The sequence below is a fragment of the Staurois parvus genome, unplaced genomic scaffold (assembly GCF_062004578.1).
Source record: "Staurois parvus isolate SC_StPar_1 unplaced genomic scaffold, SC_StPar_1.0 ptg001252l, whole genome shotgun sequence".
In the NCBI taxonomy this organism is placed as follows: Eukaryota; Metazoa; Chordata; class Amphibia; order Anura; family Ranidae; genus Staurois; species Staurois parvus.
In genome coordinates this window covers 2,135,381-2,161,437 of record NW_028319048.1, presented here as the reverse complement: position 1 = coordinate 2,161,437, position 26,057 = coordinate 2,135,381, and the positions used below count along the sequence as shown (strand labels likewise).

The following is a 26,057-nucleotide window of genomic DNA, read 5'->3' as shown; positions in this document are numbered from 1 at the left end:
CAAAAGCAATGCTCTACCCAACTAAGGCCTTCTAATACAATTTATACGCTCTACAGTGGGTGGCACCTAGCTATCTGATCTTTCTGTCAAAAGCCTTCTGTGTTTTTGGAGAAAACTCCTGGAGATGCAATTATTTGTCCACATGTTAATGTTACTTCCAATGTCCATCGAGTTTGACAGGTTTCCAAAGGCTGTGACAACAATCTTGCAAATGAAAGGGAGGTCAACAGGTGTGGAACTGGTTTTCTCATACAGAACAGCGGAAATACAGGATGTCAGGCCATCTGCTTGATTACCAATGTATTTCATATTAACAATGTATTTTATTATACCTAAAATGACTGCTCCATTTTCCCTTACAATAGCCAATCCCACATGGGTGTGATCCATTTTTCTGCTTTATTTACACGGCTCAAAAAAATTAAAGGAAGACTTTGTAATCAGAGTCTAGCATCAAGTCAATGAAACTCCTGGGATATTGATCTGGTCAGGTAAGTCACATGAGTTTCAGCTGCTTTGGTGTTAATGAAATTAACAACAGGTGCACTAGATGGGCAACAATGAGACGGCCCCCCAAACAGGAAAGGATTTACAGGTTGAGGCCACTGACATTTTTTTCCCTACTCATCTTTTCTGACTGTTTTTCACTAGTTTTGCATTAGTCTAGGGTCAGTGTCACTACTGGTAGCATGAGGCCATACCTGGACCCTACAGAGGTTGCACAGGCAGTCCAACTCCTCCAGGACGGCACATCAATACGTACCATTGCCAGAAGGTTTGTTGTGTCTCCCAAAACAGTCTCAAGAGCATGGAGGAGATTCTGGGAGACAGGCAGTTACTCTCGGAGAGCTGGACAGGGCCGTAGAAGGTCCTTAACCCATCAGCGGTATCTGCTTCTTTGTGTAAGGAAGAACAAGGTGAGTACTGCCAAAGCCCTACAAAATGACCTCCAGCAGGCCACTGGTGTAAATGTCTCTGAGCAAACAATCAGAAACAGACTTCATGAGGGTGGCCTGAGGGCCCGACGTCCTCTAATGGGCCCTGTGCTCACTGCCCGGCACCATAGAGCTGGATTGGCATTTGCCATTGAACCCCAGAATTGGCAGGTCCACCACTGGCGCCCTGTGCTTTTCACAGATGAGAGCAGGTTCACCCTGAGCACATGTGACAGACGTGAAAGGGTTTGGAGAAACCGTGGAGAACATTAAATGGGAGGAATAATGCCCCATCATTGATGTCAGTTGGAGAAATAGTGCCTTATCATTGGTATCAATGAATAATAGTGTCCCATTGTTTGTGTCAGTGGGAGGACTAGTACCCCACTGTCAGTGTCAATGGCAGGAATATGCACCACCATATACCACCCAGAGAGTGGGGGTAATTATAACCCAAGGGCCAGATAAAAGCAAGCGAGGGGCCACATCTGGACCCCGGGCCACAGTTTGGAGACCACTGATTTAAAAAATAGTGATGCATTTTTATACAATGTATATATATCTTATATGAGGATATCTGATGCAAGCTGCTTCCCATTTAATTTTAGTTATTTCAGTAACAAAGGTATATGCTGGACAGACATCTTTATTGGCACACATGGCCTAACAAGGAGTCTGCATGCTTCATGAAGGCTCCCACCCTCACTCTCCCCTGGTCTTTCTCATCCTCTATGGCAGTGGTCTCCAAACTGTGGCCCTAGGGACCGATGTGGCCCTTTGTTTGCCTCTGTCTGGCTCTTGGGGCACTATTCCATCTACAACTGACACCAATGATGGGGCACCATTACTCCCACTAACACCAGTGCTGGGCCACTATTCCTGCCACAGACCACAATGATTCGGTGCTATTCCTCTCACTGACCTCCACAATGGGGCACTATTATTCCCACTGATACCAACAAAGGGGCACAATTACTTCCACTTAAACCAATGATGGGGCATTGCTTACTCCCACTGATGCTGGGAGATTTTCTACTCCCACTGGCCACAGTGCAGCCCCTATAAAATCTGAAGGACAGTAAACTGGTCCTTTGATTAGAAACTTTAGAGATCCCTGCTCTAAGGTAACACGATGATAGGACCGTAATTGTCGCTTGAGATGCCATCTTGCTGTAAGCTAATTTTCTACATTGTTAACTTTTGCTATTCAACTAACCCCTTACCACCATCGCCCACTGCACTATACGAGAACCTAAATGAGGGTAGTAGGAGGAGGTGGGCATCTATTCACAATGACTGCGGTAATTGGCTGTCGCAATGGTCACATAATCGTAAGCTCCTAATCGCAAGTATACATCGGAAGCTGCCCGTGACATCTTAGTTACTGTGCTGGGAGTGGCAAGTGAGCATGTGCTCAGCAAAGATAAGCTGTTCCCCATGGATGCATATATGCAGCCACATGGCATTAAACCCCACCCCGGCCTGAGGCTGCATATATGCATACGGCTGGTGGAGACAGGTTAAGATACTTACAAATATATGTTGCGCTCCTAAATACTTCTCAATAAATAATAATTAAATTATTACCATTAAATTAATTCAAATTATGATACAAATAACTAATAAAAGTGTATAAATACCAAAAAAATATTTAAATAGATAGTTTCAACGAATCAATCTCCTCCAAATAAATATCAAAATAATTCCACATGAAATACTCCTCTAAAAAAAATATTTTACCAAGTGCTCATAAATCATCTATTAGTGACATGATGTACTTACTAATACTCTCAATTTCATTTATATTCATAATACCCCCATTTAATATAATAAAAATAGTAAACCAACTAATAACCCTCAACTAAAACGCATTTAAATGATCCCCTATATATAAAGATAACCAAATGCTCATAAATAATTAGTAGTGATTAGTATGAATCCAAATATCATCAAAATAATAGTCCCATTGAATAAACAATTGTTTGTATATAGTGACTTGGTGCTTGTTGTTCTTCAATTTGTGACTTTTGTGAATCCTTCAAATAGTGAAGATGTGCGCTCCCCTCCTTTGATGCCTGCAATTAGGCTATACACGCTTTCCGTTCACTTTCCCTGGAACCTGCTGGACAAATACTTTTGCTGGTAAAATAGGGAGATCCTTCCTTTAGGAGTAATGGATGTATCCTCTGGTGGCTGATTATCCCCTCAGGGATTACACACTCCTTATGTTATCTCAGACCTCCTAATTTCCTCTCCTTGTGTTACTCCGCATGCAGGAAGAAATAGAGGACATAGTGCTTTACCTTTTAAAATTTTTTATTCCCACCATCCAAGTATTAAACTCACATTAGACAGGTTTAAATAACGCATTATCCCATTGGAAATCCTCTGCTGGCCTCTGAGTCATACACCTGCCGCCTCTCCGAGTGATGACGTAGCCCCTCCCCTACGCGTTATGCCTCCAATCACGTGGTTTGCTATCACAACCCCCTGATGAAGCCACGTGATTGGAGGCGTAACGCGTAGGGGAGGGGCTACGTCATCACTCGGAGAGGAGCCGCACAACACGATAGAAGGTAGGTGTATGACTCAGAGGCCAGCAGAGGATTTCCAATGGGATATTGTGTTATTTAAACCTGTGTAATGTGAGTTTAATACTTGGATGGTGGGAATAAAAAGTTTTAAAAGGTAAAGCACTATGTCCTCTATTTCTTCCTGCATGCGGAGCAACACAAGGAGAGGATAATTAGGAGGTCTGAGATAACAAAAGGAGTGTGTAATCCCTGAGGGGATAATCAGCCACCAGAGGATACATCCATTACTCCTAAAGAAAGGATCTCCCTATTTTACCAGCAAAAGTATATGTCCAGCAGATTCCAGGGAAAGTGAACGGAAAGTGTGTATAGCCTAATTGCAGGCATCAAAGGAGGTGAGCGCACATCTTCACTATTTAAAGGATTCACAAAAGTCACAAATTGAAGAACAACAAGCACCAAGTCACTATATATAAACAATTGTTTATTCAATGGGACTATTATTTTGATGATATTTGGATTCATACTAATCACTACTAATTATGAGCATTTGGTTATCTTTATTTATGGGGGATCATTTAAATGCATTTTAGTTGAGTGTTATTAGTTGGTTTATTATTTTTATTATATTAAATGAGAGTATTATGAATATTAATGAAATTGAGGATATTAGTAAGTACATCATGTCACTAATAGATGATTTATGAGCACTTGGTAAAATATTTTTTTAGAGGAGTATTTTATGTGGAATTATTTTGATATTTATTTGGAGGAGATTGATTAGTTGAAACTAGAGATGAGCGAATCGAACATGACAAAGTGGAATTCGTTCCGAAGATTTGGAAAAATTCGATTCGCAACGAATCCGAAGATTAGCAAACTTCGGATGCACGAATCGAATTTTCCCAAAAATGGCGGCGACATGTGTGGCGACGGAGAAAATGGACAGAGAAGATGGGGCGGGGATCTCTGGGAAGGCACGCAGACAAGGCGCGCTGACCCATAATGCATTCATGAGTCATGAATCATGACATGTGATCGCATTAGCCAATCAGCAGCCAGCCAGCACTGTGTAATGGTGGAGCTATAAATCGCGGCCATCTTAGAATTCTCCATTAGCCTCCGGTCATTCAAGAGAGACAGACCTGTGTGTATTAAGGGACAGAGTTAGGGACACAGAGACTTTAGGGCCACAGAATTGTTACTCAGGGACACAGAATCGTTACTCAGGGACACAGAATCGTTACTCAGGGACACAGAATCGTTACTTAGGGCCACAGCTATCAAAGAATCGAAAATTTAAAGTGACATACACCCTTTTTTTTTTTGGTGGCTGTCGTGCACAGTTGGTGCTGCAGTTTGCCGATTGTGCAAAATAAACTGACTTTCTGCTTCACAACCACTATTGTACGTTCAAAGAGTTAAATCCATTTACACGCCGGCTGGCGGTAATATTTTTTGGGTGATTAGTGCATTCCAGTGACACAAACGTACAGTTTCCAGCCAACGGCAAGCTGCAATTGACCGATTGTGTACAATAAACTGACTTTCTGCTTCACAACCACTATTGTACGTTCAAAGAGTTAAATCCGGTTTTATTTTTGGGGTGCTTATTGAATTAAATAGTATGTCAGACAACACGCAGAGGAGTGGCAGAGGAGGCAATGTTTCAGGAGCGAGCAGACGTGGCAGCAGAGGAAGGGGTCGAGGCAGCACTAGTCGCAGCCAGAGGCCAGTGCTCCCGGTGTCATCCAGCGGTCGTGTCTCCACCGACAACCCTGCCGTCATCGATTGGTTGACTCGGTCGTCTTCCTCTTCCCAGGTCACCTCTGACACCTACAGCCAACGGTCGGTGGGTACGTCAGACACAACCGTTAGTTGGCATGGCCCGGGAGCAAGCCCACTGAAATTATGTGTCCTCGACCTGCCCCTGTCCTTTGGTGTTCCCTCACCAAGCGAAGTATCGCATGCTGTGGGCTCAGCCCCACTGTACAGTGAGGAAGAGCTAACAGAGGGCGGTCAGGAACGGGGGGAGACATCCGCCTCTTCAGCAGCCAGGCGAAGAAGTACTGGCGAGGAGAGTGGCTCGGTATCCGGTCTAGACACAGGTCTGTCTCCTGACCCACACGCAGCCGAGGGGGCTAGTAGTGACGCGGAGACCCTAATTGATGATGATGAGGCTGATCGCACTTGGCAGCCTCGTCGTCATCAGGCTATTGCTTCCGCATCATCAGGAGAAGAGGGTGCCAGCTTGCCAGCGAGCAAAACAGTCGGTGGGTTGCCCAGGAGGCAGCAGGGTCGCAGCAGTGTCAGTGGAGCCAAACGGCCACGGAGTAGAGCACCAGCTCCACTGCAGCCTACCACCACGGCCAGTAGTGGTGCCGGTGTGCACGGAGGAAGTAGCAGTCAGCCAGTGAGGAGTAGCGGGGGCAAAGTTTCCTACTCGGCGGTGTGGCAATTTTTCGTCAAGACGTCCGAGGAAGTAAACGTAACCGTATGTCGACTATGTGGCCAGAAACTCAAGCGTGGCCAGGGGGCCAATGTTGGGACTACAGCGTTGCGTCAGCATATGCAGCGTCGCCATTCGGTGGCCTGGGAAAACCGTGATAAAGATACGGCGGTTCTGCCTGCCCCAGCCCCCGCTCCATCACCCGCTCCGTTACTTGCTCCGTCACCCGACGTCAATCGCCCTCTATCAGCCAGTGAAGGCTCCAACACCTCTGCTGAGGGGAGTTGTCGCTCGTTGGCATCTTCCGCTCGTTCAGATGCTCCTTCTCCTGCTACTCCTCTTCACGGATTCCGTCAGCAGTCTTTCTTGCAATCCGTTTCCAAGAGACAACAGTTTGCGAGCACGCACCCGACGGTGCAGAAGCTGAACGTCCTCCTGTCCAAGTTGCTGGTGCTGCAGTCCCTCCCTTTCCAAGTGGTGGACTCAGCACCTTTCCGAGAAATGATGGCTTGTGCCGAGCCGCGGTGGAGAGTGCCAAGCCGGCATTTCTTCGCCAAAAAGGCAGTGCCAGCCCTGCATTCACATGTAGAAGAGATGGTGGGCCAGTCTTTGAGCATGTCGGTCTCTGCCAAAGTGCACGGCAGCGCCGACGTGTGGAGCTGTAACTACGGTCAGGGACAGTACATGTCATTTACGGCCCACTGGGTGAACGTGGTGCCGGCACAGCCGCACCAGCAACTTGGACAGGTCACGCCGCTTTTGCCTCCACGTTTGCACGTCCTTGGTCCAGCAAAGATGTCCGCCTCTACCACCTCTTCTTCCGCCGTGTCCTCAGCCGCCACCCCCGTGCCAAGTCCCATTACCCGACCGGCATATCACATGTGCAGGGCGCAACGGTGTCACGCTGTGCTGCACCTGGTATGCCTTGGCGAACGTAGTCACACAGGGGAGGAACTTCTGCGTGTAATGAACAGAGAAATCAACAGATGGCTGTCTCCGCGCAAACTGAAAATCGGAACCATGTTGACCGACAACAGAAAGAACATGGTGTCTGCTCTGCGTCAAGGAAGGTTGTGCCATGCGCCATGCATGGCTCACGTGTTCAATCTGGTTGTCAAGCGGTTCCTAAAATCCACCATCCCACTGCAAGACATCCTTAAAATGTCACGTAAACTTTGCATGCATTTCAGCCATTCCTACACCGCAAAGCACACCCTCCTTGAGCTGCAGCGGCAGAACGGAATTCCACAGCATCGCCTGATCTGCGACGTTGCAACAAGGTGGAATTCAACCCTACATATGTTAGACCGCCTTTACGAACAGCGAAAGGCCATCACCGATTTCCTGATGTTACAAGCGGATAAAGGTACTCCCCTGTGTAACTTAGATGTCAGCCATTGGCAGCTCATGCGTGACACCTGCCGCTTGCTCAGGCCCTTTGAGGAGGCCACGCTATTCGTGAGTCGGCAGGACTATGGGATGAACGACATCATTCCTCTGTTGCACGTCCTGGAACAAATGCTGTTAACAATGGCTGGTCAGGGTGCGGTAGACGTGGCGCACAGATCTCAACGCCACATGACCCCTGTGGGGGCAGGACAGGAAGAAGAGGAGGAGGTAGAGGAGGACATTGGTGCTCAGGAATTATTGAGTGAAATGGGTGGTTTTTCCACTCAGCAGACAGGAGTGGAGGAGCAGGAGCATCTGGTAGAGGAGGAGGAGGAGACAGAGGACCCAGACGCACCGTGGCAGTATGCTGTGGAGATGGAGGCAGGGAGTCCCTCGCATTCCTTGGCACAAATGGCCCATAGCATGCTCGCTTGCTTGCGTAGCGACAGCCGAATAATAACCATCAGACAGAGGGATGACTTTTGGCTGTCCACCTTGTTGGACCCTCGCTACCGTTCAAAAATGGTGGCCTTTTTCACACCTGCTGAGAGGGAGGCCAAAATAAAGTACTATAAAAACCACCTATGTAGTCAGTTGGTCTCTGCCTTTCTGCGCCAACGTCCATCCTCAGACACTGTGGGCCCTGTGCGCTCGTGTTCCGCTGCCATGGCAGCAGGGGAGGGGTGGGGTGGTAGGAGCAGTGGCAGCTCCACCAGCAGCGGCTGCCTCAGTCGATGATGAGTAGCTTTCTTCACCAGCGCAGTGAGGAAACTACTAACCAGCCGCAGCAGCAGCAGCATCAGGTGGACCTGGAGCAGGACCTCAAACAACAGGCTTGGGCCTACTTGGACAGCACCCTGCCAACCGAGGTAGACAATCCCCTTGACTACTGGGCAACGAAACTTGACCTTTGGCCCCAACTAGCTGAATTTGCCCTTGAAAGGCTGTCATGCCCGGCCAGTAGCGTGGCATCGGAGCGCGTGTTTAGTGCGGCAGGAGGTATTGTAACTCCGCGGAGGACACGACTGTCCACCCAAAGTGTGGAGAGACTCACCTTTGTGAAAATGAATCAGGCATGGATTAGTCTGGATTTCAAACCACCAGTTCCTGACACAACTGACTAAATCCGCCATGAATCATGCCCCAAACATGTTATTAGGGACAAATGGAAGACCTCCACCTGATCCGTACATTTGTATATATATTTTATTGAGAGGCTGCTGGTCGGCCGACTCATGTTTTGCACATTTTTAATGACTTATACTCTGCAGGTCGGGCCCCTCATGAATTGGGGTTTTTAAATTATTTATACTTCGCTGGACGACCGTCACATGAATTGAACCTTTTTAATGACTTATACTCTGCTGGTCGGGCCCCTCATGAATTGGTGTTTTTAAATTATTTATACGTCGCTGGACGACTGTCACATGAATTTAAACTTTTTAATTATTTATAGTCGACCAGTTCCAGACCGATGGAATAGCAATTTTTTTAAATATTTATTTAACACGTGTTGTCCATCTCATCAATGAGGTGGACTGTTTATTTATTGGCCACGGTTTGGCCCCCTCTTGTTTCTTACATTGTTAACTTGTTGTATCGGTCACGGTTTGGCCACATGTTTGGTTGTCTTGTTAAGATTTTCTGTAATGTACACAGTTACGCTTGACTTGTCGACTTTCCACAATCTACTAAGGTATAGCATCGCATCAAAGTTTTTTTTTTTTTTTTGGGTCTAAACCATTTCTTATAATGTCAATTTGTAGGATACGCCGCTGTAAGGCGACCTACTTTTTTGTCACTGTGTAGACATCTATTTATAGGCCGATGTTTGGCCAGAAAGATATATTTAGTAATAACCTAGCCGTTCAAGCCGCTCACTGAACACCTCGGGAATTGCTTTGTATATCTGTCGCCTTAGGGGCCGCTGTCTGGCGACATAATTTTTTGTCACTGTGTAGACATCTATTTATAGGCCGATGTTTGGCCACAAAAATATATTTAGTAATAACCTAGCCGTTCAGGCCGCTCCCTGAACACCTCGGGAATTGCTTTGTATATCTGTCGCCTTAGAGGCCGCTGTCTGAACAGCTCAGGAATTGCTTTCTATATGTGTCGCCTTTGAGGCCGCTGGCTGGACAGCTGATGAATTGATTTGTATATATGTACTTATTGTCCGCTGTCCGGACAGCTCATGAATTACTTTTTGTATATAGCCTTCCAAACCACTCTCAGAATAAGTCATGATATTCATGCTGTGTATAGCCTTATAGGCCGCTGTCTTTACAACTTTATAATTCCATGCAGTATATAGCCCTATCGGCCACTTTCTGGCATCCAGTTGCTGTAGCCCCCATCACCACACTGTGCCACGGGCCCCTGTACCGCCTTCTCATACTGCTGCCAGATCCATCCTCTGCCATGTGCGTCTTTGTCGTCTGCTCACGCTGCTGACGGCTTCCGCTTTTTAACCTAGGCCTGTGTATGGCTTCCGAATACTGCTGCCTCCACCGCCACCCTGCGCCATGTGCCTCTGTCATCTGCTCACGCTGCTGACGGCTTCCGCTTTTTAAACTAGTCCTGTGTATGTGTTCCGAATACTGCTGCCTCCACCGCCACCCTGTGCCATGTACCACTTTCGGGTCTCCTCACACTGCTGCCAGGTCCATACTGATTCATGGCCCCCTGTACCGGCTCCTCATGAACGTGGTTCAGCGGGTTTGCATCACTTAACGGCAAATCGTTGACAAATGCTGGGACATTCAGTGTTGTGCGCATTAAGCCAGACACCAAAGGGCAGCACAGACCTGTTATTACTCGCTCAAGCATGGCTGAACAAAACCAGTCTCTACCACAAATTGGACCCAGACCTGCCCAGGGTCTCGTAAGTAGATTGCACGGAGGAGTAGAGTCCGTTATCTGAATTAAATAGACAAAACGCCACACCAAAAAGAGTGGGCATTTCCAACACTTATTCCAGAAAGAGGAACAACCCATTTCATATACGGCCCGTAGACGTTTCACGTCTGCCACATTCAGTCGATTTAAGACGCAAGCTCCACTTCCTGTGGTCTCTGACTGTCAATATACCTTTAAGTGTCAGCTTTGAAGCTATATTCCCTCCGGAGCACTGACACTGGTGCCCTTCTGTCAACATGCCTTTAAGTTTCAGTTTTCAACCATATTCCCCACAGAAGCCAATCTCTTGGGTATCCCAGAAGCTGCTCAGCGGGTCAGGGCAATAAAGCTCCCGGTTCACAGGTTGTTCCGTCTTATGGATGGAAGTACAACGGTATATGATCTTCTTCGCACCCACGGCATTACCTCATAAAATTTCTGCATTGCATCTGCAATCACAACGCTGACTTCCCGGATCGCCACTCAGCCATTGGACTCTTGATAGTAAAATGGGATAAAAGACGAGCGCTTGGTCTGAAAGATTCAAGCTGCTAGCATGAAGGTAAACCTCGTATAACCTCCTCATAGACAAATAAAAACCAAAAATGCAGCGCTTGAGCATGTAGTAAGAAGAAATTAGCGTATGCACATCCGGATTAGAAGAAATACATTAAAGGTATAACATGCACCAACTTAAACGCACAAATTAATGCAAACAATGGACGGGTAAGTATTAATGATTCATCCGACCAAAACAAAGTGCATATAGTGATAGGGATGTTAGAGTCATTAGAAGTACATCCGTGTATCAATCAAATTCGTGACTTCCGTGATAGGAGAATAGCTGCAAAACGCACTAACCAGATAGCGCAGGAAAAAGCGCATTGGAGTATAATGACCTACTCCCGGTCACAGCCCAAAGATCATCAGCGAAGGGACCTCAGGAACACCTTTGCATCAATCATGCCGTCTCCTACCACCAGGGGGAGTACGTCTCCTTACAGTTACACGAATTTGCCTTATATCGTCTTTCGCCAGGGGTGGTGTGCTTTCGTATCAGGAGATCACCTTGGGGACTCAGCAATAAGGCCTTCCACATTCGACCCTTGTGGGTCACAGAGCTTTTTATATATATATCTCTGCCAGATATTAATCTCCTCCACTGCCTCCACCGACCTTGATCCTCCTCCAGTCAGTAAGTAACACTCCAATAACTCCCCTCATACAACGAATTCAAGCATCAGGGCAGGCCAGAGAGCTTCCTTCGTGTCCCAGCATGGCTGAACAAAACCAGTCTCTACCACAAATTGGACCCAGACCTGCCCAGGGTCTCGTAACTAGATTGCACGGAGGAGTAGAGTTCGTTATTGGAATTAACTGTGAGGGACTTTTAAACCTAGGCCTGTGTATGGCCTTCAATTGAAGCTGCTTCTGCTCCGCCACTCTGCCATTGGACTCTTGATAGTCGCCTCCCCACGCTGCTGCTGGGGGGACTTTTTAACATAGGCCTCTGTATGGCCTTCAATTTTAGCTGCTTACGCTCCGCCACTCTGCCATGGGCCCCTGTACCGCCTCCTCATGCTGCTGCCAGGCCCGTAATCTGCCATGGGCCCCCGTACCGACTCCTCATGCTGCGGTCAGGCCCGTAATCTGTCATGGTCCCCTGTACCGCCTCCTCATGCTGCTGCCAGGTCCAGAGTGTGTCATGGGTCCCTGTACGGCCTCCCATTGCTGCTGTCTCCATCGCCACACTCTGCCATGTGCCACTTTCAGGTCTCCTCACACTGCTGGTGGGTTCAATTTTGTCATAGGGTGCTGTATGGCCTCCCATTGCTGCTGCCTCCACCGCCACACTGTGGCTCCACACTCTGGTTTTGGCCCCGTGACTGCCCAAATGAGTGAAGTGTGCGGTGATTCTAAGATCGACGGCACTCATCTGCATGTCATACTGACTGACAGTATTATTTCTCTTCCCCAGCAGACTCCAAGGGCATTTAAATTAAAGGTACAGTGTTCTGCACTAATATAAAGGCTCTCTGAAGCCTAGAAACCCTTTTTATAAGTTAAATTCGCAGCGAATATATTCGGCACGAAGCGAATTTAATCGGCGAATTCGGCGAATCAGCCGAACCAAATTTTTTAATAATTCGCTCATCTCTAGTTGAAACTATCTATTTAAATATTTTTTTGGTATTTATACACTTTTATTAGTTATTTGTATCATAATTTGAATTAATTTAATGGTAATAATTTAATTATTATTTATTGAGAAGTATTTAGGAGCGCAACATATATTTGTAGATATTTCCAACACAGTTGTAGTTATGTGTTTCATGTTTGCAATCCTCTAGTAATTATCACAGCTGTGGCTCGCAAGTCACTCTGATTCATCTATACCAGGTTAAGATACTTACCTCTTTAACATGACAAAGCAAAAATAATAATGTAAACTATCAGCTCTCTATAGGGGATACTCTGGGAAAGGTGTGTGGTATCCAATCTTTGTTGAAACTATGACTGGCACTAACTGCTATTTTAATGATTCTGTACGTTTTTTATAATTTTTAGGAATACAATATAGTTATTATGCAATTTTAATTGCAGTAGACATATTTATATGATATGATTGGTACCTTAAAAAACCTGAGTTCTGTGGTTAGGCCTTTGGTAGTTTCTCAGTGTTCAGTAAGGGATGTTGGTAGAAAACATTCTACCAAGAGCATTTTGAATGAATTATGCCTTCTCTAATAACCAACAGATGTTTTTTGATTGGTCACTGTGACAGCCAATCACAGACTATCACAGTGATCATGTGATCGGTAGCAGAGTCTCCTTGCACCCAGATGTTCATACAAGATCAGGAGCTGTTAGTAATGGCTTGCTCTCCATGATGGGAGCATACTTTGAGCCCAAATGCCAGTATGCATATATGCAGCACTTTAGAAGAAGACCCCTGTGACGGGCGCGGCGTCAGACCCAGCCCTTCTCACCAAACTCGTGACCAAAGGACTAGCCGATCTAAAACCGCGATGTCATGTATGTAACAATGCCACACCCAGCTGCACCCTGCACACCGATTTTCCAGCTAATTGGACCACAATCGACGTACCGGCAGCTTGAATGCAATTGTTACTGGGTCAGGTTAATTACGAAATTAACCCTTCACACTGACACCACCTCCTTTTTATACAGAGAAAGAGAGGAAACTCAGCAATACACTTGGATGATTGGTTAACCGTCAGTATCCCGCTATCTCTACAAACCGGTTACACAGAGGGTTAAATACTCATAGTAGCACTCTTCAGCGGCAGGGATTCGTAAGTTACATTCAGGAGCTATAGAAATAGTTCAACACGTGTAGAAAGTAAAATTTATTACCAAAAGGTCGAAAGGGTGCAGTAAAAATATTTACAGAAAGAAGATGTAACCAATATATATATATATCACACGCTGATCGCATTCCTGAAGGAGGGGGAATGAGGGGATACATGAAGACTTCTTAATACAGTGAGAGCCTGTGCCTGGCTCTTGTATGCACAAGTATGACAACCCCCTTCTGTGACACTGCATGTTTGTAACAACACGGATAAATAACGCAAACATATAAAACTCCTGGAAGTGTTACACTGACAGACTTAGCATGCATTCTAATTTAATGTCCACTTTAATAGGTTATGAAGGTGGTAGACCAAGAACTGCACAGGCACCAGAATTTACCCATCTGAATCCAGAAGGTGACCCTGAATGATGCCTGGGGAATGTTGGTGCTCTCCTTCTGGAGAGAAAAGCAGATGAAGCCATGATCAGGGGTGGGTACTGTGATTTCTGTGAAAGTTAATAAATACCTGGAAGGGTTATGTAGACACGTTAGTCGGCATGCTGCAATAAGCATGATTATTTTAATGCTAGGTCCACTATAAAGATGAATTTTAATGCTGACTTTTAAAAAACAATTTTCCAGCCCAAAAAATCAAGCACAAGCTTTCTTCAGTTCAAAGGTGGTTATTTATTTAAACCGGAGAGTGCAAAATCTGGCGCAGCTTTGCACAGAAAACTATCAGATTCCAGGTTTTATTGCCAAAGCTTAATTGAACAAGCTGAAGTTAGAAGCTGATTGGTTACTATGCACCGCAGCACCAGATGTTGCACTCTCCAGTTGTAGTAAATCTGCCCAAAAGTCTTCACTGCTGTCTTTGTTCTTGTGTTGCCATTCTGGATTCAGGAGCTGGCTGTAACTATCTGATCAGCCACTACCAACCCCTGACTGTGCATGTATGAGATGCACCAACTGGATGAGACTCTCCAGAAGCTGCCTGGGATGTGTGATACAATGTGATCTCAGGAGGCTGCTGGTAGAAGGAGGGGGTGAACACCACCACCCTAGCCTAGGTGAATGAAGACAAGTACCTGCTGGAAAAAAAAACTTGCTTCCCTCCACCAAAAAGTTTTCAATTGTGTAAAAAGAAGGACCAAGATTATATAAATCGGTAAAAGGAGCGCAAAGGTCAACTAGTCAGACACTACTAAACAACTCGTTCACTCCCTTATTATCTCCCGTCTGGACTACTGCAACTCCCTCGTCACTGGCCGACCTCATCGCAGTCTATCCCCGCTTCAGTCTATCCTGAACTCAGCGGCCAGACTCATCCACCTTACCAACCGCTCCGCTTCTGCCACCCCCCTCTGTCATTCCCTCCACTGGCTCCCGATTGCCCAACGCATAAAATTCAAACTACTAACACTGACATACAAAGCCATCCATAACGCTGCCCCAAACTACCTCACCGACCTGATACCCAAATACTACCCTACCCGTAATCTTCGCTGCTCACAAGACCTCCTACTTTCTAGCTCCCTGGTCTCCTCCTCCCACGCCCGCCTGCAGGACTTCTCCAGGACTTCCCCCTTCCTCTGGAACTCACTATCCCAATCCATCAGACTGTCACCTACCCTCCTCACCTTTAGGCGCACCCTGAAAACCCATCTCTTCAGGGAAGCCTACCCCACCCTCACCTAACTGCCGATCTCCTCCAGTCCTCCTACCACTCCATCCCCCACAGCCACTTCCTCCTGTACCACTATCCCCTCCCTCCTAGATTGTAAGCTCGAAAGAGCAGGGCCCTCGAACCCCTCGTGTATTGTATTGTTACTGTATTGTCTCATGTTCTGTCCCCCACTATAATGTACAGCGCTAAGCAAACCTTTTGGCGCTATATAAATACTGTATAATAATAATAATTTAGCAGGTTACAAAGGTGCTGAGAACAAAAAGTGATACACACATGTATTGGCAAGTGTTTATTTTTCATGCATAGTGGATAGATACATTTGTATAATTAGATCAGTTTTTTATAACACATACTCAGCTCTATATACTCAGCTAAAGATTATTGTAATTGAAACATGCCTTCTATGACATATACTATGTAAAAGCACAGAAACAAGAAATGGCAAGTGGATTAACTATCTGCTAATGCACACATATCAAATTGTAATCTCATGTTATATTTTGATTGAACAAGTAAGGCAAGCACAAAAATGAATGTCAGCAGTTGCACATGTGTGATCATTTGAGATGTAATATTAGCACTTACATAAACCATTCATGTTAAAATCAGAATCAAAGTCTTCGTAACTGTTAATCATTATATAAAAAGTTGCTTTAGTTTTTGGCAGTGTCACATAAACTGAATAGCATAGTACGGTGCTCTAAAGAATATCATACAAATCATAAAATATGTTCTAGAAATTTAACTTTTCATTCGATTGTTCAATTTATCTATTGCAAAATTATGAAAGGAAGTGTTCCAATAGAAGCCACAATGTACAGCAAAAGGTATGTGCTCCCCTCGACCCTACCAAAGTGAAACAAAGAGGGCTCAGGTGTTCTGTTGAAGGTTTCTGTTAATACTACATCATGCAAATACATTTTATACAATTGTGCTCTTGACCTTTTTTTATTCCTACATGACTGTACCCCCTGTGTACAAATCCAGCTCCATATAAACTTGGCTTGACCAGTTTGGTGTGGAGGAAATTTGGTGATCTTCAAAGGGCCATAACATCAACCCTACTGAGCATCTCCATAAAGGCACGGCTTGACCAATTTGGTGAGGAGGAACTGGCGTGGCCTGCACAGAACCCTGACTTTAACCCTACTGAACACCATTGGGATGATTTTGAACACTAGTTGTGAGCAGATATTTTCTTCCATCATCAGTACCTGACCTCACACATGTTCTTTTTTATGATGGGGGTTCTAGCCTTCCTTGCACTTCCAGACACATGGCAACAGTCATGGGAATGTCCTTTTCAGTTCCAGCACAACTGTGAACAAAGCCAGCTCCATAAAAGACGTGATTTGAACAGTTTGGTGTAGAAATAATGGATTGTCCCGCACAGAACCCAGACCTCAACCCTACTGGACACCTTGAGATGAATTGGAACAGTGATGGTGAGCCAGGTCTTCTCATCCAATATCAGTACCTGATTTCACAAATGGGCACAGACACCCTCCAAATCTTGTGGAACGTCTTCTGATAGTACAGGAAGGGGGCAACTTCCTAATGTGCTTGGTTTTGTAATAGAATGTTCAACAAGCTAATATAGGTGTAATTATTAGTAGTCCACAAACTTTTGGCCGTACAATGTATAAATGAACTTCAAATTCTTAAAACAGCAAATGCAGGAGAAAGAGGAATGAGCAAAACACAAAAAACTGAAGTTTAATGAGCTTGTACTGGATTGTCAGTCATGCAAGTAGTCAAATTAATGTCATCCTGTCTTTATTGATGTGCAGAGGCATTGCACAAACATTAGATGATAGACATACATTGCATTGTGTCTTGTCACATATTGAAGGTTTTCTGGAGACTTTCCTTTGCCATCTCTTTAGTCAGACTGTTCCATTCTTCAGGATAATTGGCTGGTTGGGAATTATACTCTGCTGCAAACTGCTCATTGTACTCTTTGAGAACAAATTTCCAGTAGTCAGAAGCTTCAATACTCTCATCAGGTTGAATTTTCCAGTCTGGGTAGAAATCTCTATAATCTTTGTAAGGATAATAATCCCCATCTGTGAGCTCATTCTTAAAGCTTGCATTGCCAACAACTAGAGTGGAACAAATATCATGACATAGAACTTCTGTTGTTACCCATCTGTATCGTCCTAGTCCTTGTGGGCGATGTACAGAGGCAAAGTGCTCCTTATGGTCTGTCCCTCCAGCCTCACAGGGGACTTTGCAGAAAGGACATTGCTTCCCACACCCAAACACTTTCTTGAACAGTTCATCCGGAGGCTTCACTTCAAGTCTGGAAAGAACATCATTTGTATTCAGAGATTTTAGTTCTGCTTGGATCTCTTCTTCTGTTTCGGTCAGGCTGATTATCATAAAATCAATAAAGTCTTTAAGAGTTGCTGAATTTTCAAAAATAATTGCTTTGATTGTCTGTTGTTGTAATACCAGATCACTGTGCAATTCCTCACACAGATAGGACAAAAAGTCTGAAACATCTTGAAGGTTTAGAGTTGGGGGATTTTTGAGACTAGATCTGATCCGTTCCACAATATCAGACAGAATTCTGTCTTCTAAAGTACTGATATTTTTGTATTCCTTTACAATATAGTTAGTTATCCAGGATTTGACAAAGTTTTTATAGTCACTTGAGTATTCCACATAGTTTTTGAAATTGTTTTCCTCCAGGAGGCTCTCTAGAACAGTGAACTGGAAGAACATTCGAGAGGTATATTTCTCAGAACCTTTGCTGTTTGCGATGTCATCTACCATTTCAATTCCAAGTTTTCTGTAAATATGATCAATTAGCGATGGCTTAAAACAATTCTTGCAGATCCGATCAGCAAGGCTCTTACTTTCATTTTTCTTTTGAAAAACATTTTTGAATGCATCATAATATAGAGGTTTCAGTGAATTAAGTCTAGTAAGAGGGTCATTCTTTTTTAAAAAATTCAAATGCATCGTCTGAAAATCAACAAGAAAGTGTCCCAAAATGGTCAACTTCAAGTCGAATTCACGGTCAGATGAAAAATTATTCTTTACATCTTCAAGTTTACAGTTTTCATCAATTATCTTCAATATTTCTCTGCAGTATGTGTCGTCATAGTCAACATCTTTTTGTGTTTGTTTTCTTGAATACTTAATACATTTACGCAACACACTCTGGAAAAAATCTTCATATTGGAATTTCCCTCTCAATTTCCTATATACTTGATTAAACTGACTAAAAAGTGTGCGTGTTTGTTCATAAAATGATAGATTCTGTTTTCCCTTGGGTTTGGGAAATTGTTTTGTCTTCTGTAATTCTTCATTTACAGCAGAACCTCTCTCTTTCATGTCCTTGGTGAGCACTAGTAACATCTCTCCCTCAATGTCACGCTCTGGCCGACGACTTACCTCTAGATCTTTGGTTTCATCCTTCCAGATTCTTTCAAGTTCCTTCTCCAATTGAGCATCACTCGGCTCGTGTTTTTTCTTTCTACACTCTTCTATAAAGTTGCAGACCTTCTGTTCAATTCTTTCGATGTACTGACTATATAAATGTTGTATCTTTATTTGCTCTTTTTGAATCTGAATAGCTTCATTAAGTTTGTTGATTGAAGAGTTTTCAAGATTTTTTCTCAAGTTTTGAGCACTGATCTCGAAGTCTGTTTTGTATTTTATTAGCTGGGCGCTATCAGTCTCTTTAGTAAAATACTCATCCAGCCAAGCTAAAATCTTTTTCTCCTCTCTTGTGAGAATAATTTCTACTTCTTTCTGACACTCATTGGCTTTGGCTTCCAGTGTTTCAGCAGACTGATTCTTGATCATTGTCTCAGATTTAGTGAACCATTCATGCATTAGCTTACTGAATCTCCATTCGCGTTCAGAATATCTTTTAGATAACTGGTTGTAGGCATTTGCTATCACACTGTTTCTGAAACTAAATATGAAATTTTCATGTTTAACTGCACTCCATAATGCGGATACCCATGAAACGAATTCATTAATGTTTTGTGTCTTATTATGCTGATCTTTCATGAACATGAGCAGTTTTTGCTTTAGTTCATTGACGTTTTCACTGTACGCACTGCTGACCGAAGCCATTGGTGGGACTCCATGCCACAGACCAGCAATATAACAATTGTCATGTTCTAGGTCATACTCCATGATATCTGAAAAAAAATTAAACTGAATCTTATTCTCCATAGTTGCCACAGTTCTGGTCATTTCATCTAACTGGTCCATCAACTTCTTCCTACCCCTCACGTTCATTAGTGGAGCTGATACGTCGCTCACATTCTGATGTACAAATTGGCAGTTGGGTTTTTTGCCAATTTCTTTCATCCGAAGAAAAGCATGGATGACAATCTGTAAAATATCTTTCATTTCTGTTGTATTTTCCATGGCCATGTTAATTAAGGTGATGTCACTCAATCCAATCACTATTGTCGCCAATTCATTATCGTGTTCATAGCTTCCATCAAGAGAATCCAACTCTGGAGCTTTCAATCCCTCCGTGTCAATCACCAAAATGAACTGACACCTCAGAATATCCTGGAAATTTTCCTCCACTCTCAGAAGAGTCATGAAGGCTCCTCTTGTACATCTTCCGCTGGCCACTGGGAACTGCAATCCAAACATGGTGTTCAGAAGGGTGGATTTCCCTGTACTCTGCACTCCAAGAACTGTTATTACCCTCAGTTTGTTTTGTCCTTTGGCTTTCTTGTCCAACTCACTCAGTACATCTTTTATCCACTGTAAGGGAATTCTGGAGGCATCTCCATCTATCAGCTCCAGAGGAAACCCATCCAACAGGAGATCTGCTGCTACTTCAGGAAGACATTCAAAGTTTATGTCTGTTGACTTTCCTCTTTTTCCCATGAAATGCCAGGCTTCATAGAACTGACCCACTTCTCTCAGAAAGTGCTCAATACCCAGAGAACTGTCAGATATCCTCTGATCCAACTCGGTTAGCTCTTTCTGCTTGCCAGATAAATTACATTTTTCCTTATATTGAGCTTGTAAAGGGTAAAGGCACTTTCTTGCCTCAGCATCAAGATGAAATTTTAACCACTGTAAAAAATAGAACTTTTCAGATCTATTTGCTGATGTGATTGCCTTTACAAATTTGGATATTCCACTCGGAATATCGCATTTCCATTGTTCTTCTCTTATTAACTCACACTTTTTTCTGAGGTTAGATTTGTATTTCTCCCCATTACTATTCCCTTGTCCTTTCATTTGGCACATCTCCTTTTCTAATTTGGCCATTTGTATCAGTGGCCCTGCTTGTAGATTCATTGTATCTTTCTTGTATTTAACAACATCTTCTATTTCATCTGTTATCTCTTTTGCTTTCAGTTTTGCTTTCTGACATTCCTCAAGCTCCTCATCTATTCGGATTCCATGTCTGGAGGCTTGTTTGGCCATTTTTTCTAGACTGAGAGTTTTGATGTTATTTTGAACTATTGACAGAAGTGATGAACAAAGCTTCAAACCAGCTGTTGTCTCATTTGTATTTCTTGGAATCAATAAAATACTGTCTTGGCTTAAGTTTAGCACAGATGCCAAGAGCTGTAGCCTTTCATGTGTGTCCTCCACCATTCTGTTGTCCTCTGGGACAATAATGAAGAGATATTTTGTATCATGGCTGTTATACTTCATTAACAGCTCATACTGGTCTTTTGTGATGCCTTCTGTAAGAATCACAACAAGTGATGAAATTTCTGTCAGAAAGTTAAACTGCTTCACATTAGACTCAAGTTTTCCTCGAAGATTTGTAAAAGCCACAGGCTCTGGAAATTTTCCTTTACCACCTGGAAAATACCAGGAAATTTCCACCAACCCATCTGATATTTTCCTTGTAGCATTTCCACCTTCCATATCCCTGTGGATAAAATGTTGATGTTGTTGTTGTGTTGTGCCCAGAAGCTGATTTAAGATTTTTGACTTTGATAGCCTACAATTCCCCAGTCTTACAAATGAGATAGTTGGCATGGGAACATTGACCAAGCTGTCCTCTATAAATCCTTTGTTGTCTTTTAATGATTGAGGTCTCCATTTTTTTACTATGCCTCTCATTGCCCAAAGCATGAAGGTGCATTCTGGGCCATGAGCATCAGGCAGCAGCAGAGGGACAGCAAACTGACACATCAACATTTTTGACATCATTTCTTGCTGAAGGAAATGGTCCGAGCAATTAAAGGCAGCAGAAACCACATCAAGAGGGTGGATGTAACTGAATAAGTCATTTTCAATAAGAAACATTAGGCTGTCATCATTATTCTCACTCTCTTCTGATTTTATAAAAAGCTTATTTATGTTTCTGGCTTCCTCATTTAGTGACATCAGCTTTCTTACAAAATACCATAATGCATTATCATTAGAAGGCTCGTCTATCATTAAACTTTCTGGACCAATTTCAAGAACTTTCTGTAGAGTCAGTTGTATGGTTTGTTTGGTGTCAATCTTCATCGCCTCCAGCAGTTCCATGAAAATAATTTCTTTCTCTAGAAATAGTTATAAATAGATGCAATTATCATCAATAATACAATTTAAAGAACATTTACAATTATTACAATATTATGAGTTGTAGATTGGTGCTTCTCAAATGTAATTTAAAAAAAAGAATGATCCGCTAATGGAAATACTAAATCTTAAACCTGATGCAATAATAAACTATACAATATTATACAGATCCCCAACAATCTCATATCCTACCATAGTGTCCCTCCCATGATTTGATTAAAATCACTGGTCCAGCAGACCTGGATTGTTTTCAGTGGTGGGTACTTGAATGAGAAGATCTGTGCCAGCGCTGACTTGCAGAGTGATCTTCTGCCTGACAGTGTCTACATAGTTCTGACACCGAGATCATCAGTCAGTATGAGCCGCAGCAATACATAAAGGCTGCATTCTGAAACAAATGCATAGGTATTTAATCCCAGTGACTGATTCTTCCTCCCTTTATGGATACCAACAGAAGGGCATTATTTATACCATGACACCAAGGCATTCTTCCTCCAACAGATACAGTCAGTAGCAAGGTCTTCCTCCCATGGACAGAAACACTAAGGAATTCTTCATCCCACTGATTACAAATGATGGGGCATGAGCCTTCCTCAGACACAAATGCAAGGGTATTCTTCAACTCATTGATCATCAACCCTCCCATAAAATTGCCAATGCATGTTCATATTTTCTATTGAAACTAGCATCAGAGCATTCTTTTCACACAGACCAAAGCTGATGGTTTATTCTTCCTCACAGTGATGCCAATGCCATGGGCGTCTTCCTCCAATGGATACCAACACTAGAGCATTCTTTCTTCCACAGACACTGACTCTGAGATTTCTTCATCCTGTGCAGACTCCTCTCATAGACACCATGAACACAATCGCTATTGCATTTTTACTTCCACGCACACACCTATGCCAGGACTTTCTTCATCCCATTGACCATCTCCCAAAAACAGGAATTATGAGCCAATTTTCCTCACACTAATACTGACTCCCATAGACTCAGACATCAGGGCATTTTTTCACTCATGGACACCAATGCCAGGGCATTCTTCCTTCCACAGATAAGAATGGTGAGGCATTCTTTTCCCACCACAATAAGGAATTCTTCATCTATCAGACACAATTGCTAGGGCATTCTTCTTCACACCAACCACCAACACTGAGGCTCGACATGTGGATGGTACCTTGCCAGGGGGGACTCCCCTTTTCTTTATGTTGATGAGGACAAGATCCTCTTGCCCTTTATTGGAATCTTGAAGCCTCCTTTAAAAACAAGGGGGCTCCCACATACCACCCACCACATGAAAAAGTAAAGGGTAAAGAAAAAAAAAGAAAAGTAAATAAACACACTGAAACACTCGACAAGTCCTTTTACAAAAAATGACAATGATGTCATCCAGCAATGCAGATTTCCTCAAGTACAATGAAAAATGTGTGCCGACCCGCCAAAAGAAAAAACACACAGAACTGCCAACACATCCAATCTTAACAATTGCTTGCTGCAAGTTACAGCTCATACATCCTCAGTGGAATGTAAACAAAATGTAAACATATTTGATGTCATTGATCAAATTTGGATATGACTATATTTGGTAACCGATGTCACTGGGGACCCCTGCTGATGTGCCTGGTGGGGAGGTGGCCCAGCGAGGGAGGGAGTCTGTGGCGGCTGCCAGCCTGTCTCCAGCTGTGGCTGGCAAGCCCCGCTCATCGCAGGATGGATGTCTTCCCAGGTCAGTGGGCAGAAAGCTATCATATGGAGACAGCGTGGTGTACACCCAGGCCACTGGAGGCACCCACAGGAGGGCTAGAACGTTGGCAGGTGGGTCCGGTGCTCGGGAGGGGCACTCCTGGAGGAGTGACCAGGTACAGTGACATGGGTCCTTGGCTCCCAGCTCAGCTGGAGTGCCTTCAGCAGTGGTGAGGCCTGCAGAAGACAGATTGGAAGGTGAACTGTCTGGCTCCGCAGATTAGGATGCACTGGGCCTCCGGCAGTGGTGGATCCTGGAGGAGCGGCTGGTTGGCCTGGTCCTGGGCAGATTGGTGAGTACTCTTCTATTATTTCTTCTTCTTCCTTGCAGTGTGCTTTACATGATTTGTTGGGTGTTGGGGGGGAGCCTTGTCGGCGGTGTGTGCGACGAATGCCAGTTTGCTTGTGGTTTTAGCCCCTCAGTCACCTTAGTCCCGCCGCCTCAGGGTTGGATTGCAGCCTGCAGGGCTTATTAACATCCCTGAGGGATCTTGTGCAGAAATTTCAGGCAGGTGGTGGGGTCTGTGCATTGCTCATCTTGGCTTGGATGCCACCAAAGAGTGGAGAGGTAAGTCGGATGGTACTATTTTCCCCTGGTGGGGTGGTAGGGGTTGGTGTGGTGCATACTACAGTCACATCGGGTGCTGGGGAGGGCGCAGGTCCAGCTTCAGGACCGGCATCTGCTTCTGATTCCGCTGCAATGGAGAGGCCAGAGACACCAGGGAGATGCCGAGAAGATGACTGATTCAGTGCGCCTTGCTGACTTGGTGAAATGCAAGGTTGATGAGTGCTTGGAGGGCCCTCTGGGGGCTCACTTGAAACCTGAAGTCAGGGACAAAATTTGGAAGAGTGAATATGTGGAGATCTTCACTCTATTGATAACGTTTTAATAAGGATCCTGAAGAAGTCACGTGACTAGCGTGACATAGCGCTCATTTCCGGCGTGGGCGCCATCTTGGTGCACCCTTATACCCATGCAGTACACCCATAGCATGAGGTGACAGGCGAATATTGTACTACATACATGTGAATAGGCATTTTTATTCAAGTTTACTGTCTTCATTAAAACGTTATCACACTATGGAGGATCTTTCTGTTTTATTACTTTGATCCTGTGTGGAGGGTGAGCAGTGTTGCTGATGCCAGTGGCTGGAGGAGGTCTTAAAGGAGGGGAGTAAGTGCCACCATTGATGATACCGAGTGAGGTGATTGACCTGTGATGAGTAATACCCGTGAGGATCGTGGTGTGATCCTAGAAGCAAGCTGGCCCATGTGGTCACTGTAAGGAGGTGAGGGGGCATTTTGACCACTTGAGGATTTGCACCTGTGATGTGACCAATATTACACATTATCACCTGCATGATTTTGACGTTGGAGCACGATTTGATATTTTCAGATTTGGACGATATATATTTTTGTACATAAGCATTATTTTGGTGTGTCTAGGATTTTTATCTTACTGTTTATGTGGACCATTTATGTGGTTAAGTGTGTTACACTTATCACTTTTGTTTTAGGATTTTATCCCTATAAAGGGATGCACACACAGTTTTGCACTATTGATTTGTGAATAAGAGACCCCTCAAGTGTGGATTAAGGGGGGTTGGGAATATATTTATATTTCACGTTTTAAATGATTGTTTGTATGGATGTCACTTTGTCACTTTATTTTACACCCATAGATCCATGAAGGATCTTATCACTTTATTAGATATATTTATTGTATACTTATTTTTATATAGTATTTATAGCGCTGCATTATATTGTATTTTTTTCAAGTTACATACACCTTGGTTTTAGGTTATAAGTGCCAGCAGCTTAGGGTTAGAGAGGATCCATATATACGCACAGGAGGATCTTATATTATCAAATGTGGCATATTGCTTCTAGTGGAATGGAACACTGGGGGTCATCTGGCAAACATCAGCAAGACAGGTAACAGGCTGCATACATCTCCAGGCTCCATGGTGATGGAGAAAGTCTGCGACTTCCGGGACATATGCGCAGTGTACAGCGCCCCCCTAAGGTGAATCCTTGTTACTCTGCATCTACCTTCACGAATGGTTCCCCCTGCTGGATGTGTTCCTGGAGCCTGGAGATGTATGCGGTGTGTTACCTGTCTTGCTGATGTTGGTCAGATGACCCCCAGTGTTCCATTTCCCAGATCCAGATGACCAGGAGTTGGTTTTGATATACTCAAATGCGCATTAGATTGAGCTTTCTGGTTAGTGCAATCTACACTCATTTACAGCCACTGGAGTCAGAGTTTCACCTTTATATTATTATTATTATTATACAGTATTTACAGTATATAGCGCTAAAAGGTTTGCTCAGCGCTGTACATTATAGTGGGGGACAGAACATGAGACAAGACAGTAACAATACAATACACGAGGGGTTCGAGGACCCTGCTCTTTCGAGCTTACAATCTAGGAGGGAGGGGATAGCGGTACAGGAGGAAGTGGCTGTGGGGGATGGAGTGGTAGGAGGAGTGGAGATCGTTAGGTGAGGGCGAGGTAGGCTTCCCTGAAGAGATGGGTTTTCAGGATGCGCCTAAAGGTGAGGAGGATAGGTGACAGTCTGA

The 26,057-nt window shown here is 44.1% G+C and overlaps 1 protein-coding gene across 1 annotated transcript in view; it reads right to left on the bottom strand.

Moving 5' to 3' along the window:
- Positions 1-15,490: 15,490 nt before the first annotated feature.
- LOC149437871 (interferon-induced very large GTPase 1-like) overlaps positions 15,491-26,057 on the bottom strand; it is a 32,788-nt gene continuing 22,221 nt past the window's right edge. Inside the window, exon 3 of the mRNA XM_089660526.1 lies at positions 15,491-21,711. Coding sequence (XP_089516652.1) covers positions 17,054-21,711 — 4,658 coding nt within the window. The 3' untranslated portion in view covers positions 15,491-17,053. The remainder of the gene's footprint in view (positions 21,712-26,057) is intronic.